The 17918-nt window shown below is 46.0% G+C and overlaps 1 protein-coding gene across 8 annotated transcripts in view; it reads right to left on the bottom strand.

Moving 5' to 3' along the window:
• NHSL2 (NHS like 2) overlaps positions 1-11976 on the bottom strand; it is a 72636-nt gene extending 60660 nt beyond the window's left edge. For all 8 annotated transcript variants that reach the window (XR_003905123.1, XM_029930797.1, XM_029930791.1 and 5 more), the window contains exon 1: positions 11445-11976. Coding sequence is in view for 7 of the 8 variants with exons in the window: in XM_029930797.1 (XP_029786657.1) it covers positions 11445-11487 (43 nt within the window). In the remaining variant the exon portion in view is untranslated. The remainder of the gene's footprint in view (positions 1-11444) is intronic.
• Between the last annotated feature and the right edge of the window lie 5942 nt (positions 11977-17918).

Here is a 17918-nt window from a genome sequence, read left to right as displayed (position 1 = left end):
TGGTAAATAAATTATGAGGAGTGCTATCTTAGAGGAATCTGCATTCTAAAGCTTGGGTTCCTCACATGCTGTTCCATCAAAGAACCATCCAGTGACTTCTCTCAGATGACCTGAGCCAGGCACCTTGTATTCTCCGACTGCCCTTTCAAACCTCCCTCTGTGCAGCCCAGTTAGCCTCCTCACCAGCTCCAAGCAGGTGTCTATCTTTCTTCCCTTACCCAGTTGGCTTCCCTCATACTCTACACCTAGTTAGGCCACCCCTCTCCACTCCCAGACTTTACAGAACTTCCACTCATGCTTCATACCCATCTTGAGCAAGCTTTCTGGGATCATCCCACCCATTAGTAAGTGCCATAGGGACTAATTTGGAGCTTAGGAAACTGCCTGGTGACATTCTTTATTTGGCCATCTTGTATTATTTAATATCCATGAAATCATTTGGTTAAAATGCGAATATCATTTTCTTTCTTAGAAACCACTCACACAGCTATTGTTTCAATGGTGCCTCTTCTCTCTGTTTTATGAGGTAGACAAGGCAGGTACTATCATTATAATTGTCATTTCATTGGTGAGGAAAATGAGGGGTAGGAAGACTTCTTGTTCAAGGTAACATACGTAGAAAGTGGCCAAGAGGGAGTTAGGATTGCCCCGGCTCACCAAGAATATCTGCTTTTTATCCCCCATCCAGAGTAGAAGTCTCCGGAGGAATGGGAGCACATTTTCAATGCTTCTGTGCACACTAAAGGAAAGCCATTGGTGTTCTGATGAGAAGCTTAGCTAGAAGATGGGACACTGAATCAAGCAAAGGGTACGTGGTGAGGACATGTCAAGTGCTTAGGTCAGTGGTGCATGCCAGAGAGACACCAAAGCCATGGTACCTGTCCTCTAGGAGCTTACAGTTTTCAAGTGAGGCCAAACATACCAAATAATTAGAACACAATCAAGCAGCAAATAAATGTGATTTCAGGTGGTACACTGATAAACTTCTTTCTTTAATCTTTTTTTTTTAAATAAGCTTCATGGCCAGCACAGAGCCCAGTGTGGGGCCTGAACTCATGACCTGGAGATCGACACCTGAGCGGAGATCAAGAGTGAGACGCTTAGGGACACCTAGGTGGCTCAGTTGATTGAGCATCCAACTCTTGCTTTTTGCTCAGGTCATAGTCTCACGGTTTGCAAGGTCAGGCCTGGTGTCGGGCTGTGAAGCCTGTTTGGGATTCTCTCTGTCCCCACCTCTCTCTGCCACTTCCTTGCTCCCTCTCTTTCTCTCTCTCTCAAAATAAATAAATGAACTTAAAAAAAAAAAGTCAGCTGTGTTGGGAGCTATCTGAACTCACTGGTAGAGTGAAAATTCCTGGTGAGGGTATGGCAAGTTTGCACGGTCTCTTGCCCCCAGATAGCTACCAAAATCCACCATCTTGAAACTTTCATTCCTGCTTGGGCACCAAACCTCAGAGTGCTTTGCTGATTAGTGTCAGGAGCAGCCTGTCCCCCTGCCCTGTCCCTGAGGCATGATTGCACCTGGTCAGGGAAAGATGAGTTGCTGGGAGCCGTGTCGGCCTTGCTGGATGACACAGTCACAGCAAGGAGATGACAGACATTTGCACAGCTCCAGCCATAAAGTGAAACTGGTATCTCCTTCTACTATTGGCTCATAATGGGAATGGGACCGCTGTTATTAATTAGGCCTCACAATGTTCCAAATCAGACTGATATTTCCCACACAGATACCTCATGGGAAGAAGCTTATTCCCACCTCTATGAAGAAGAATTTAGAAAAAGCACTGCAGATGTGTGTCAGAAGGCTCTTCTAATGAGCCTTACAAATCCAAGACATAGATAACAAAGGGGGTTAAAGAACACAAGAGTTACTATTAACTGTGGCCCAGAGAAAAAGAGCCTAACTTAGAGATAAGAAACAAACAAGAGTCAGACATAAGTTACTGCCCATACCTTTGCTATTTGGTGCCACAAATACCTTCCCTTATACAGATATCCATTATGAGGATGGGTAAGAGTAGTTAAAACTTAAACTTATACACAAAGGCCAGCACATCTAGGGCCCCTATGGTGCTTACACCTTCAACATCAAATAACAAGGTTGACACAAGCAACTTACTAACCAGCACAAATACATTCTTCCTTTTGTGACCAGACAGAATGACTCCTAGCCTAGTCTATGCCTGAATCTTAGCGTTATTCATATAAACAGATATGTTTGCTTTCTGCTTCTCTCTGAGAACATCCTGCTATCTTCTTAGTTGTAAGATTTACTACTGGTTTAAACAAATGTGAATGTTATCTGCTTTTCACTGAGAATACCTTGTTATCTTATTTGTAAAAATTAACGACCTCACTGAAATTAGAGTTATCCTGCAAAAATGCCTCTGTAAAACCTGTTTCTGTACATTTTTAAAAATATTTTATCACTGAGAATTATTTGTAGTAAAAATTCCACTTTTTTGGTGTCATGTTAACACTTGAGCTATAAATAAAAAGACAAAAACCGACAGAGCAGAGATGCCTGCCAGAAGGGCAGAGATGCCTGCCTGGTGATCAGAAGGAAGCCGAGGCTCTCTCACTCTCTCTTTTGCCGACACCGTCCATCCTTCAGGGAGCCCTGGACCTGCTGGAGCTGGACTCTGGCACAGATGCTTAACTGACTGAGCCACCTAGGAGCCCCATGAAAGTTTTTCTTTAAAAAGCACATCAAACCTGCAGCTTTGGGCAAGTAAAACTTTTTTAGAAAGAGTAGAATTTTTTTTTAAATTAGTAAATAGTACAGACAATAAACAGAATTGGTGACAGTGATACATGGATGATTGAAATTTGGGAAACTGCCATAGGCCCAAAAGGATTAGAGATGGGCCAGGAACAAAAAGATGGAGTATCTGCTTGAGCAAAGGTCTGAGTCACAGCAAGGAGTTGGGACAGAACAACCGGGCTGGGGCTGGTGTGATGAGAAAGCTCCTTTGCAAATCTCTATCCAGACTAGATTCCAGAGGCTTCTGTGAGCCGGTCTGAGAAATGTGGGCTAGATCAGGAGCCATTTCAATTCTATGTGTGAAAGAAACACAATGAAAGTGGTGCTTTGAAGGATTGGTCTGGCGGTGATGTGCAATTACGGACTAATGTGGGACTGACAAGTGACCCAGGACTACATTTGGTTGCTGCCACACAGAAGATGCCACCAAGATGTAAATACCACGTGAGAGTCAGTCTCTGAAGTTAAAGTTAAGGTTCTTTCATGGAGATGCACATGGGAGTGTAGTTTGTCATGTATTATTTGAGGTGTAAAAAACCGATCTAAAGCTTGACAACAAGGCAAAATAGATTGTTGAGCACTCTTTCAAGAACATATGAGAGTATATCATCTGTCAGGTTGCTTGACTATTCACTATTTTTTAAAAGGTTTATTTATTTATTTATTTATTTATTTATTTATTTATGTATTGAGAGAGAGAGAGAAAGAGAGAGAGAGAGAGAGAGAGAGAGAGAGAGAGAGAGAGAGAGAGAGAGAACGTGAGCAGGGGATGGACAGAGAGAGAAGGAAAAGAGAGGATTTCAAGAAGGTTCCAAACTATCAGAACAGAGCCCCAAGTGGGTCTCAAACTATGAACTGTGAGATCATGACCTGAGCTGAAATCAAGAGTTGGGCACTCAACCAACTCAGCCACCCAGGTGCCCCAACTATTCATTATTGATTAAGGTCCACTCTGTAAAATTAAAAGTTAACTTGTAGAACATTGGCAAGTTGTGAATGATTCTTGTCTGGTAGAAATGAAAGTTATTTCTGTCCAGCAGGAAAGATAGCACCAAAGGTTACAGTTTTATTATCCTGTAGACATACCCAGTTTTGTATCCAACTTTTTTATCTTATTCCAGCAGTCTTTCAAAGTCTCTCACCTCTTTTGGTCTCTCATGTCTTTTTTTTTATGTCTTTATTTTATTTTGAGATATAGAGACAGAGAGCGAGCAGAAGGGGCAGAGAGAGAGGGAGACACAGAATCAGAAGCAGGCTCCAGGCTCTGAGCTGTCAGCACAGAACCCGACGTGGGGCTCAAACCCATGGACTGTGAGATCATGACCCGAGCTGAAGTTGGATGCTTAACCAACTGAGCCACCCAGGTTCCCCAACGCATGTCTTTTTTTAAACTATTTTTTATTGTGGTAAGATAGATGTAACATAAAACTCACCATTTTAGCCATTTAAAGTGTACAACTCAGTAGTTTTACAACCATCACCACTATCCATTTCCAAAATTTGTCATTACCCCAAACAGAAACATGAAGCACTAATTTTCCCTTCCTCCCCTCCTCCAAACCCTTGGTAACTTCCAGTCTACTTTCTGTCCCTATGAACGTGCCTATTCTAGATGTTTCACAGTAGTGGAATCATGCAATATTTGTTCTTTTGTGTCTGGTTTCTTTGACAAAGCATAATGTCTTCAAGGTTCATCCATAGTGTCACATGGATTAGAACTTTACTACCTTTCATGGCTGAATAATATTCTATTATATGGATATACCATATTTTGTTTATTCATGCATCCATCCACAGATGGACGTTTGGGTTGTTTTGGCCTTTTGGCTATTGTGACCAATGCTTCTATGAACATTCATGTATAAGTATCTGTTTGGGTCCTTGTTTTCAATTCTTTTGGGTCTATACCTAGAAGTGGGATTGCTGGGTCATGTGATAATTCTATGTTTAACTTCTTGAGGAACTGCCAAACTCTCGTTATCTTTTTTAAAAATCTGCTACCACAATGCTGGCTCCCTCGTCAGTGAGTTACATGAATCTGTGATATGTGATCACTCTATATTTCAATTACAGTCATGGCTTTAACTCTTTGAAAATTATACCTTAATAAGGGCAACTTATTTACCTTGCTAATCTTTAAACCATAAAGCTGACCCCTGCACCCCACTTTAGCCACCATCACTTATTGCAAGTCTTTACAAGGAAGTCAAGGCAATGAGTAGAAATGAGGACTCCCTTGTTTAATCCATGAGGGCGGCTTGGCATTTTGGTAGTTACAAAGAGAGAGGACATTTTAATTATAGTCCTGTGCTAGCGATGGCAAATGAAGTCACGCTAGGCATGGACAGAGGTTGTGTGCGTCTTTATTCTCGTGGGGAACATATGGAGACTTTTCTCCTCTGGAACCCAGAGCAATCGTTGGTTTTCTACAGTATGATAGCTTCTGCTGGGGAAACGCTAGAGAAAAGCTTTGCTCTGGGTGACCTCTGGGACCAGACAGACCGCAATGGAGCTTGTTGGGAGATTTGCTAGAATTCTTTTTGTGTAGCCTCAAAACATGCCAGCACTGACATTTGACAGGAAATCTTTTAGGTGGGCAATGAAGAGAAGAAAGAGACCGGGCCTGGAGCTTAAGGTGGAAGGTGGGTACAAAGGTGGGGAGAGGATACAGGGTGGGACAAGGAACAGCTGCCCCTCTTAAGATCAGCTCCTTGAAAGAGATTTTTCATTGCCTCTAAGCGGCCTGTTATTCAGCCTATACAACCCCACCCCCCAAATCTCTCCTAGATTATTAATCACACAGAAAATTGGAGATATTCTTGGTTTCATACATTTTAATGTTTCAAATCAATAAAGTTTTGCCTTTTTGAGTGAAGCTGAAGTGAAAAGAGGGAAAAAAAAAGCATTTCCCCCTCACAGCTCAGAAGGAACTAAGTGGATTTTGATCACAATTTTCTCACTTTTGAGGCAAGATATGGAAGAACAGATGAGTGTAATGGAAGATTTTCACAGGTGGTTGAAAATGTGTAGGAAAAAAGAAAGCCAGAATAAAAAAGAATGTCACTGTTATAAATATAATCAGAATATATCTATTTCTGAAAGCATAGCAGGCAGGTTAAGAAAATAAACGTTAAAAGCTACTTTCTTTTGACACTCTAATTGTGCTCATAGGGCTATGACAAGATGAAATAGCTGTAGTAAGCACGTTGCAAAGTGCAAAGAACTGCGCATAGCTTTGAGAAGGGCTGGGTGGTGTAGGGGAGAGGGCATGAGTTGTGGAAGTCTGACCATTCAAGGGCTGGCCTGGCTTGGGGGTTCTGACCAGCAGTGATATCTAAAGCAAATAAATACCTGGATCTCAGTTTTCACATCTGTAGGGTGAGGACAGTAATTCCCGCCTTAGAGGGTTGCCTGAAGGGTCCTATGATAAGGCCTCCAAGAGAAGCAAGAACAAAATGGTTTAGGGCACATTGTAGCACTTAGAACCTTGTTCTGGAATAGTCCCTCTACGTATCTATTATCCCAATTATACCAGAAGTTCCCTGTAGTTTGTTTGTCTCCGTGTCCTCCTCGCCTCTAAGCACAGTGCCTAGAACATCATACTCAGTCATTTACTCTTTTCACAAATGTTTTCTAGGCTCTTTCAGTCACTAACTCTTGCCCTCCACACTCTGCCCTCCAAGTCACTGTTCTCTTCTCCCTGCCTCCCCAGTACTGAGCCTCAGGGCAGGGGTGCTGACATGGCTCTTGTGGTAGACATGGTGATGCCCCTCCAGGTTTCTCTAGGACTGAGTGCTCCTGGCTGACAGTCCTCTTTGGGCCTTGCCCAGCCACTTCCCCAGAGGAGGGCTGGCTTGCCCAAGGCCACGCTCCCTCCCTGGAGCAGTCTGTGTCTAGTGACTGGTCTGTGTGCCATGGTTATCAATGCCTGGTTCCCTCACCCTGACTCAGAACAACCCTGATGGGTCAACTCAGTTCCAGAACTTCTTGGGTAATCAGCTGAGGCTTTTATTAAGATAGTGTCACAGCCCAACTTCCCCCTTGAGCCAGTACTACCTCGTTCTTTTAGATCCTAGGTTTCAATCCCAAAGGCACCCCAATACAGTGACCTGCAATAGCTCCCCAGCAGCAGTTCTCAGAAAGGCTTTGTGGCCTATATAGGCTCTGGTATGGCATCTGGAAAGCCACAATTCCAAGTGACCCTAAGAGCTGTGGGCCTAGTCCCAAGGGCCCAATCACTGTGCACGGGCCTCACTCAGAGTTACATTTTTATTCACTCTCCTACCCCCCCACCCCCGTCTCTCAGTTTTTCTTATAAAATGCATTTGGAACCAATAGGGTGGAAGATATCAGCCTATCAGCAAATAATTATAGCCATGGGAGAGACACTATAATAGAGAAATAAATGAACCTAGTATTTAGCTGAAGGACAACTTCCTAAAGGAGGTACCATTTTTAATTTTTTTTTAAGTTTATTGATTTTTGAGAGAGAGCATGCGTGAAAGTGGGAGGGTGGGGACGGAGGCTGGGCAGAGAGAGAATCCAAGCCGGCTGCACGCTGTCAGCCCAGAGCTCAACATGGGGCTGAATCTCACGGACCACAAGATCATGACCTGAGCCAAAATCAGGAGTCAAATGCTCAACTGACTGAACCACCCAGGTGCCCCAAGGAAGTATCGTTTGAACTGAGTCTTGAAGACTGAGTTTGTGTCTAATGGATGGACAAAGGATGTGGGAGAGACATTGCCCAGGGCACAGTGTGCTCAAAGGCTGTCAGGCATGGAAAAGTATGCTGTGGGGGAGGGAAGAGAGTAAAGAACAATGAAATCTAGGCCATTAGTAGGGGTAGACCATGCAGGGCCTTATCGGCCACCCTGAGGAACCTAGTCCCAATCAAATGCCATGGGATTCCCGTGTCAAATAAATGCCCAAAATTCCAATGTTGCCCAGGCTTCAGCCATTTAGGTACCACTTGGCTGAGTTTTGCCATATCTGGCACCACTGGTTCTATTTCCTATTAACTTAATCCTTTTTTCTCGAAATAACGTTTTTGCCTAGATAAATTTATATTAAAAGAAATTTTATATAGCAACTGAAAACAAAAACAAAAGGAGTTTCACTTGCCACAAAGAGAAAGTAGCTGTAAAAATAAATACAATGGAAACACAACAGAGTAATTAAATCTTATGTAGATATCATTGCCTGTCAGTGTCTTGGAGCCTGAGGCCCCCTCTAGCTCTGTTTCAAAAGAAGACTAGCAAGCATTACAGAGGCTGAAGAATAGCACCACACTGGGACCTTCTCTTTGATGTAATCAGAAAGCTAGAAAGAGAAGGGAGCGAGAATCATTTTCTCCCCGAGTAATTCAATGTTCTTTAAAGCTGCACTGTGTACCATTAAGATCACTTTGGAGTTCTCTTCCCTACTACTCCGCTGACTGTGGAAGCAGTTGGTAAACAATAAAGTGCCCTACAAATATGGTTGTTATGACATTCTATTGCTTTGTCCATTAGCTCTGGGTAAGTCACTTTGCTATTCCTGTCCCTTTGTTGGCTCAGTGAAAATTTCCAAACTAGTGCCTGTGGTGACTCTAGTTCCTCACACTGTGGGGGACAAAGCGGTGAGGGTGAGGCTGAGAGAGGGGCAGGAGCCTGGATATCCAGGTGACAGACACAGTGAAAAGGACAGTATGGCTCATTGTTTAAGGTGACCGTGTCCCGTAGCTGCTATCTTCAAGGCAGAAGAGAACAGAGTATGTAAGCCGAGGTGGGAAAGAAGTCAGCCCATCAGGACGGAGTGAAGCTCAGGGGCACCATGTAAAAACCGTCATCTCCCTAGCTAAGGGCAGAGCTTGAGGTGGACCTGGGGGCCTGGGTGGTCGGAAGTATGGAAGGAGCCTGCAGGGGTCTCAAGCATTTGTGAAAGATACGCAAGGAAGTCAGGGAGATTAGCACAGTAGAACTGCTTCAAAACGGCAGGGCCAACTCAGCCAGGGAGTTCTTGGGACTGTGCAAGACAACGGGGCTTTGGAGTTCGGCAGTCCTGGACTCAATCTTGGTTCTGTTGCTTTCTTTCTTTCTTTTTTTTTTAAGTTTATTTATTTACTTTGAGAAAGAGAGAATGTGAGTGAGCACAAGTGGGGTGGGGCAGAGAAAGAGGGAGAGAGAGAATCTGAAGCAGGCATTGCACTGTCAGTACAGAGTCCAATATGGGCTCAAACACAACTGTGTTTCTGTGAGATCATGACCTGAGTCGAAGTCCGACACTTAACCTATTGAGCCACTCAGGTGCCTCAGTTCTTTTTTTTTTTTAAATGTTTATTTATTTTTGAGAGGCAGAAAGAGCAGGAGCAGGAGAGGAGCAGAGAGGGAGACACAGAATGCAAAGCAGGCTCCAGGTTCTGAGCTGTCAGCACAGAGCCCAACACAGGGCTTGAACCCACAAACTGTGAGATCATGACCTGAGCTGAAGTTAGATGCTTAACTGACTGAGCCCCCAGGTGTCCCCCAGATGCCCCAGTTCTGTTGCTTTCAAGCTGTGAATGACCTTGGGTGAGTCACTGAACTACTCTGAGCCCCAGTCTCCTCAGTGGAGGACGATGTGCGCAATAATAGTACCTACCTCCTAGGTCTGGTGTGAGGATCACACGAGGCAATACATGCAGAGCTTTGCTTACAGGGCTTGGCACATTATTTAGCATTTCTTCCTCTTCCCCTTCTACAGCCACAACTAGAGCCCTGAAAGTACACTTGCTTTCTCCTCTAGCCCAGCTCACACCTCCTGGCCTTGTCCTCTGTCCTGTTCTTGTGCTCACTTGCTGTCCCACTTCTCCAGCTATGGGGTTCATAAGGAATCTTTTAAATATTTGCAGATAAGAAAGCTGAGGGGACACCCTCCAGGGGGTGGGACGGGAGACAGGGGGGTTGGGTGTTCTGGGGCGAAAGGCTGGCCAAGCAGCCTGCATTACCCTGCTGAAGGCAGAGGCCGGCTCGGCCTGCAGAGAACAAAGGAAAGGTTCTGGTCTCCTGTGGCGTTAGAAGGCAGTGCTTGAAGCAAGTCCCTCCATTAAAAGCTACAAGGCAGAAGGTTAAATATAACCCTTTCCAGTTGTCTAAGGCATAGATTTATGAGATGTCAGAGCTGTGTCAGGGAGTGAAAAACGATCTTATCTCTGCTCTGTTTTTAGAGAGTAGCAAGGAAGCAAAAAAGAAGAGAAATAAATCTATCTGGACTTTCACCAGTGGACAGTGGGCAGTCATGGGAGGATTTTTGAGCAGCAGGGTCTGTTCTGTAAAGTTGTGCTCTGATTGCAGAGTGGACAGTGGCTGGAGGGGGGCAAGATTAGAATCAGGGAGCCCAGAGGGTGAGAGAGACTCAGTGTGCCAGGGAGGTAGCTGTAGAGGTGGGGGGAGGAGAGCCCACTGCAGGGTGGGGCCCGACCTGCCTCCGTGGGGGAGGGCGGGGCCTCTTTCCCCTTCCCCCACCACTGCTGCAGAAAAGTTCTCACTCGCCCTTGTCTCACTTGCCCTTGTTTTCCCAAGGCTTGGTGACTGTGAGAAAGGCAACCTGGCCTGGGTAGCTCAGTTGGCTAAGCATCCGACTCTTGATTTCAACCCAGGTTTGTGACTTCGAGAGCCCCACGTCGGGTTCGTGTTGACAGCTCAGGGCCTGCTGTCATTCTCTCTCTTCCTCTCTCTGACCCTCCATCCCCCAAAATAAATAAACATTTAAAAAAAGGCAACCTGTCCAAAGACACCCAGACCTCTCACTCCTTTTCAAGACAGCCCACAGAGAATCTGTTAGAAAGTCCTTCTTTATCCTCAGGCTCCAGCTGTGACACCTAAGCCCCCTTAGACCCACCTGCTCCCTTCACCCTCTGACAGCCCTTCAAAGGCCTGAAGACCAAAGACCACCGTCCTGTGATTCTGCTCCAAGCCAAACCGTTTGTGGTCCTCACAGTGTTTTGTTCTCGGCACATTTTCAAGGGCAGACAACTGCACTGTCGCCTCCCCTGTCCCAGCTCATCCTCTTCACCCAAGCGAGCGAGGGGAACTTGTGTGCTTCCTGACTCTAAACTGTATTCCACCCTACCACCAGGAGATCTGGCTGGAACTGAGATTAGAAGGCAATCATTCCCTTGCTAGTAACCTGTGTGAACAGATGACCAATGAGAGGCATCCCTTTCCTGCCCCTTCCTGCCTCCATGCTTTGGTATTGCAAAAAAAAAAAAAAAAAAAAAAATAGTATTTCAGCAGGAGTCCAGGCAGTGAGAAAAGCCCCAAGATTGACTGAGACGGCATTTTCGACCATCCAAATAAGCAGAAAGTATGTTAGGTCGATTTATAGAAACTAAGGGATATAGTATTTCTTATACATGCAATAATGGCTCCTAGGTCACTTTTATTAACCCTTTAGAATCCCAGATTATCAGAGTTGGGATGTGATCACATCCACCCTCTCCTCCTCCAGAGTCACCCAAATTTGAATTCGTCCTGCCCCTCCTTGCATATCTCTAGTACTAAGGGAACCCACATTACCCCAAGTTGGCACAGCCTGCCTCAGGATAATTCTGATGGCAGGAAGCCCCTCTTCCTCTACGGCCCCAATTCCTTTAATTCCTTTCCTTTTCCCCTCCGCTGAGCATGCGATCCTCCTCCCTCCTCCCCCCACCACGACTCACCTCCCCGGCTCCAGAAGAGGGTGACAGACTCAGCTGTCTCCATCCTAGTGGCACAGATGACCAAGACTCCACATCCAGCAAATCCTCATGCGAAGAAGTGTGTTGAGGGCCCGCGCTGGGGGCAGGGAGCTGAAGGGCTCCACGCTGTTCAGAGCCCTGTCCCCAGGCTCCTCAGTTGGTACCCAGGGAAGCTTCCCGAGCCCCGTTTCCCTGCACCCCAGCTAGATCAGTTTGGCCCCATCAGTTACATGGTCTGCTGCTTGCGAAGTTGTTCCTGGGCAGCACAACCCAGAGAAAGCAATGCTGGATTCAACAATCGAGTTTCTTTACTTTCCCACCTCCTTCTGCCCCCACCGCCTACCCACAGCCACACTGGTCCAGTGGACCCCGCCACAGCAGACTGGTGAAGGGAGCTGACTGCAAGTTGGTCTTGTCTTTCTCTAGGGAAGGTTCCCAGCCAAAGGCCCGAGTCAGAGCCCCACAGAAGGCTGACCTCCCATTCGGCCCAGCCGCTGTCCTGCAGTGAGGGGAAATGAGCAGGAACTGGCTGTCTGAGTCAGCGCCCCTGGTCTATTGTCACCGTGTGGGCCCCTTCCTTCCCAGAGGAGAGATGTGCACAGAGATAGGCCTTGTTTTTTGTAGGTCTCTCTCACGCACACACACACTTTCTCTCTTGGCCCGGAATGAGCCTGTGCACCATGGTTAAGTGCAATTCAATTCAGTTTCCCCAAGTTTTAGCAAGTGCCTACTCTGACAGAGGATCACGCCTACATCATGTAGACGTCATCTCCCAGCATCCTCACTACTGGCACAGAAGCTAATGATGGCGAATCCCAATTAGAGGGGGAAAGCTGAGGCTTGAAGAGGAAAAGAGGCTTTGCCAAGGTCTAACAACCAGAAAATAGTGAGATTCTCAGTACAACCTTGCTCTCCATGGCACCACATGGAGAACCCTGCTGGCCTTCTTCACTGCTCCTCTCCTCCTTCCACCTTGTCAGCATATTTCAGATTCTAGCAAAGTCTACCTCCCAGGGCAGAAAGCATGAGAGAATTGTTGGCTTTAAAACATTCAAAATATATCATGTTCAAAGATGTTTCTGTGTGTTCAAAAGGACAAGGACCCAGAAAACAAGTCATCTGTGCCAGAAGCTCATTACAAAGGGATTCCATGACCATACCGGCAAAATGAGCACAGACGGACAAACCACACCTTGTCCATAACCAACTGTCTTCTAATTGGAAGGGAAGCATCCTGGGTTCTAGCTCACAGGGTGGAGGGACCTAGCCGGAGCTTTGTTCTCTTTCTCATTTTTGCCAGAGATGCAGAGAAACAGGGAAGTAGCTTGAGGGAAGGAATCAGGGCTTTTCTTGGAGAAATCACCTTGTTACCTTAAGGGCACTGAGCACCTCTGGCACTGACTAGACTCTGAACTCCTTAAGGGCAAGGGCAAGGGCAAGGGCAAGGGTAAGGGCAAGGGCAAGGGCAGGGCTGTTGGAGGCCCCATCTTCAGAATGTAAATTTGTACAGCTTGATACAAAAAGCCATCTAAAAAGATGGGTGAGGGGTGCCTGGGTGGCTGACTTAGTTAAGCGTCCAACTTCGGCTGAGGTCCGGATCTCATGGTTCATAGGTTTAAGCCCCGCATCAGGCTCTGTGCTGACAGCTCAGAGCCTGGATCCTGCTTTAGATTCTGTGTCTCCCTCTCTCTCTGCCCTCTGCTCCTCTCAAAAATAAATAAACATTAAAAAAAATTTTTAAATAAAAAGATGAGTGAAACTCCCAGACAAGGAGAATGCGTTGTGTCCCCAGAGTTGGGAGAGGGTTAGTTTTTAGAGGTAAGGACCATTGATGTCATCAACTGCATTCAAGGATTTAAGTAGGCTGAGGCCCAAGCAGTGAATGTTCACTGCGTCAATGCCAAAAGGGTAACCTTGGCAAGGCTTGCTTCCTGAAGGCCAGCCCACAGCAGGTTAAGGAGGGAAATGGGAGGGGAGTAGAGACACCTCTCAGGAAGTCTGGTTGTAGTTAGAGAGGAAAGAGATAGAGCCATAACTGGAGGGCGAGGCAGAGCTGGGAGGTAGATGTTTGTCAGGATGGGAGAGATGTTGTGTGTTTTCAAGTCGAGGATCTTCCCCCAAACTGCCACTCACCCTGACCTCCGCATTCCCCACAGGCTAGATTTATCTCAGACCAACTGAACCAGAATTTCTTAGTCATGGGGTCCAGGCATTGATAGTGTTTGTCATCTCTCCAGGTTGAGAACTATCATACTAATTCTTAGTAGAGAGTGAAGTCCAATCTTAGCCCAGCTAGTGGGTAGAAGGAAAAGGTAGCCTGGCTATCTTAGTTCTCTCATGTTGATAGATTAACATAGTGGCTAAGAAGACAGACCTGGAAACCCTACTGCCTGGGCTCGAATCCCAGTCTCACCTGTATGCCCTTCGACAAGTTACTTAAGCCCTCTGAGCCTCAATGTCTAATCAATGTATTTGTTATATTATTTGGAGTTTCCAGTCTATATATCTCTTTTAGGAGATTTAATAAAAGTACCTATACTCTATGGTTGGTGTGTGGATCGAATGTGTTAATATCTACAAAATGCCTAGAATGTTGCCTGGCTCAGAAGAAGCTATGCCCGGGGCTGGCTTGTGTCTTCTAGAATCCCTCCCAGACCTGCTGGACCTCCACCTGAGGCTCAGGAGGGCATCCCTTCAGAAATTTTATTGGTCTTATCAAGCTGAGGCTTGATATTCCATCAGTTACTATCCCTGGTTCACCTCACACAGGCCCAAATGTGTCATCAACCTCAGCAGCCACTTCTCCTCTGGGCCCCTCTGGGCTGTATCTGCCTGCTGTTGCTGTGGTGGGAAGCCACCATCATGTGTGACTAGAGCCATGTTGTTTAGGATGGGAAGAGTCTATAAATTAGTCTTGGCTCCTTGGCCGATATTTGCCTTTTGTTCCCTCAACTCAGGTTTTTCAGTTCTTTCGGTGGGAATCAGGGCAAACTATTGTCCCAGGGTGAAGAAATGGTTGGTGTGTGTCAGTTTCCATAACAAAGATCTCATGTTGGGGTGGTTGGAGGCCTGGCAATGGTAGGGATGGGAACTGTCTTCATCCTAAGAACCAGAGGTGTTGGTTGGGCTCTGTGGCCACCAAAAGAGATCTCAACTTTTCCACTTTTGCTCTTTACTCTGAGCAGACAGCTCCCATATCCCAAGCCAGGCCCTACAGCAGCCAGAGAGTAGGAGGGAACTGGTGACAGAATCAAAGGCTGGGGCACACGTCCAGGAACACAGTCATGGTGCAGGGGTGAAGGTAGTCAAGAGTATAGAAAGGGAGAGGGAGGAAGCATTCGTGTTCAGCAATGAAAGCCAGGGCAGAAGTATGAGGAGTTCAGTCATGGAAGCCAGAAATCCCAGAAGTCAGGTCCCTGAAGCAGGAGTGAGGCCTCAGGCTCCTGCGTGGGTCAGAATATTTCAAAGGAGCAGTATGCTAGAGATGGTAGGTGTTTTTCATCTCCTGTGTGGCACAGGAGAGGGGTATATCTCTAAGGCAAGCCTAAGGGGCCTACAAGGCACCTGCCCAACCCCCAGCTCTACAAACTTCACAAAAGGAATTCATAGAGGTGTCTCTGTGCCACCATCCCCAATGCCAGAAAGCAGACTCAAAGAACACACTCGACCCAGATGACAAAGAGCAATTGAGAGCTTTATCCTGCTCTCAGGACCCCACACCCCTCCAAATGTGCTCTGGGAGAATTTGACAAGAGATTGACTTTTTAAATAGAAAATCTGCTATTGGGAGAGATGAAGGTTCCATCAAAGACCATTTACTCCATAGGGATGCAGAGGGTACTTAGGAGGCCACATTAGCTCAGATTGTTTAGAAGTACCGCCTGGAGGTGATGTGGAGCTGACCTGTCAGTGTACAGGAACCCTTACCAGGGATAGCTTTCCTTGTTATCTCAAACATCATTTTTACCTCTTCTCAACGTCAGAGCCTTGTCTGGTTTCTTCCAGCTTGATAATTGTTGTGTGGACGTAGCCATGTGGCACAGGGCATCTGCATGATTATGAGGAAATCTCAGAGGGCATGGGGACAAGTGTGGTGACTGGATAGTGATGGGCAGTGGTGACTGCAGTGCAGTGGAGGGAGAGGAGCTGGACTGTGGCCAATGTTAATCATTGTAGCTGGGTAACCTTGGGCATGTCACCTTACTTCCGTGGGTCTATAAAATGAAAGCGTGGTGGGAGATGGCTGGTTTCCAAACATATATCTGACTTTCATTAAAATACCTGGGCTGCACCAGACTAGACAAAAAGTCGATTTTTCCAACAGAAGAGTATTTTTAGGTAGGCTGTGTGCCCAGCGTGGAGCCCAGTGTGAGGCTTGAACTCACAATCCTGAGATCAAGACCTGAGCTGTGATCGAGATTTGGATGCTTAACTGGCCGAGCCACCCAGGTACCCTGTGCCACAGAAGATTTTTCAATGCCGACATACAAAATTAATAATATATACACACTGTGCCCCCCAAGACTCCCTCCACACTCCTCTCGGCACTCATTGAGAAGCCCTGGACTAGGTGATCCCTAGGGATCCTCCGTATTGTGACAGTTCTAAGCAGTAATAAAGGTAGTGCAGCCATGCTCCTTGCTCACTACATGTCGGCTCCTCATTTCATCCTCGCCACCCCACTGAGGTAGCCACTATGAAGTCCTCCAGACCAAGGAGATAGTGGACACTCTGAGAGCTTAGGTCACTTGTTTGAAAGCGTATGGCTAAGACAAGGCCAAGTGTGGCTCAGAATCCGAGCAGCTGAAGAGGTTTTCACCATGTTCTTTATCAGTTATTTTAATCTTCTCTCCATGAAGTTTAAGCATTTTAGAGGAGGAGACAAGCCCATGATATTTCCCCAATTATTCCCCAACCATGGCTAAAACCAGAAAGCTTCACTTGTTTAATCAGCTGGCAGTGGCACCCAGCACTCAGAGAAGACAAGGTGACTGCCACCAGAAGAAGCTACCTAGCAGCACAGACCAGCCTAGTTTTGTTGCCAATGGAGGTGGGACAGTGGTAAATAGTACCTAGTGCTTTCGTCTCAAAATATTTGTATATATACCAGGATAAGGCTTTATACGATGCAGGACTTCCCACTGCACAAAGCCCTGTGAGACATCTGCATCATTTGTCCTGTACTACAGCTTTGTCAGGCGGCGGCAGCGGTTACTAGTATCCTCACATTCCAGGTGAAGAAACTGAGGATACCAGGGATGAAATACCTTCCCCCAAAGACTCAAAGTAAGGCTCAGGGCTTGGACTCAAACCTGGGGCTTCTCACACTAAATCCACATATTTCCCTATTCCCCGTGGCTGCTTCTTCCCATAAAAAGAGGCATTTCCTCTCTCACTGATGTCTTTTAAGTATGTTTGCTGGCTCAGAGAAATGATATGATTTGGTTTCTCAGCTCGACAGAATGATTTGCCAGCGCGATTGTTTTATATGTTAATGGTTTTTATTTCTCTTTGCACAAATGACATTATAACAACATTAATGGAAATCTAAGGGAAAGAATAATTCACCAACAAGCCTGCCACTCACAATAAATCAAGTTTTGCTTTTTCCACAATTCCTTTCTAGTCCTTGCTCGTGTGCAAACATACTTTTTACAGGGTCTGTAAAGCTCAGCACAGATACAATTTTATATTGTGCCTTTTATATGGCATACTTATTATCAGTATTGCCAACATTGCCCAGCCGACCCAATAATTAGATCTTCACGGCCCTATCATACGTCAGTGAGATGGGAAGCATTGGATTTACTTAGCCATTTCCCTGTTATTTCACATTAGGTGGGCCATTGTAACTTTTTCATACCCACTTTTTGCTTTCTTCCAGTTCTGGGCCAGGAAATGTGTGACTGTCATGATTGGCCTCCAGCCCCAGTGCCTGTGTCTCTATCTCCAACATGTCTCTCAGCTGTGGGAGGTGAGAAAAACCAGGAAATACTTTTTTTGGTGGCCCAGAGTTTCAGCTTCTTCCATACCACCTTCCAATGGGTTCATTGAGTCAGGTTAGGAAATATGTCTTTGGGAAGAGGGCCCCCAAGGGGGTAGGGACCACCTGACTCCCTCATAAGCCTCTCTCACTTCAGCATCCACCATACTGAAATCAAAGATTGTGGGAATTTTTTTAATGTTTATATATTTTTGAGAGAGAGAGAGAGAAGCAGAGAGAGAGAGAGGAGACACGGAATCTGAGGCAGGCTCCAGGCTCTGAGCTGTCAGCACAGAGCCCAATGTGGGGCTCAAGCCCATAAACTGTGAGATCATGACCTGAGCCAAAGTCAGACGCTTAAGTGACTGAGCCATCCAGGTGTTCCAGAGATTGTGGAAATTCAATAAGCTTATGAATATGAAAGGGAAAGGTCAACTACAAAAATGCCTCATAAATGCAATGAGATTATTTCC

Source organism: Suricata suricatta, chromosome X, assembly GCF_006229205.1.
Source record: "Suricata suricatta isolate VVHF042 chromosome X, meerkat_22Aug2017_6uvM2_HiC, whole genome shotgun sequence".
Lineage (NCBI taxonomy): Eukaryota > Metazoa > Chordata > Mammalia > Carnivora > Herpestidae > Suricata > Suricata suricatta.
The sequence above is the reverse complement of the archived record's forward strand: the minus strand, read 5'-3'. Positions and strand labels throughout refer to the sequence as shown.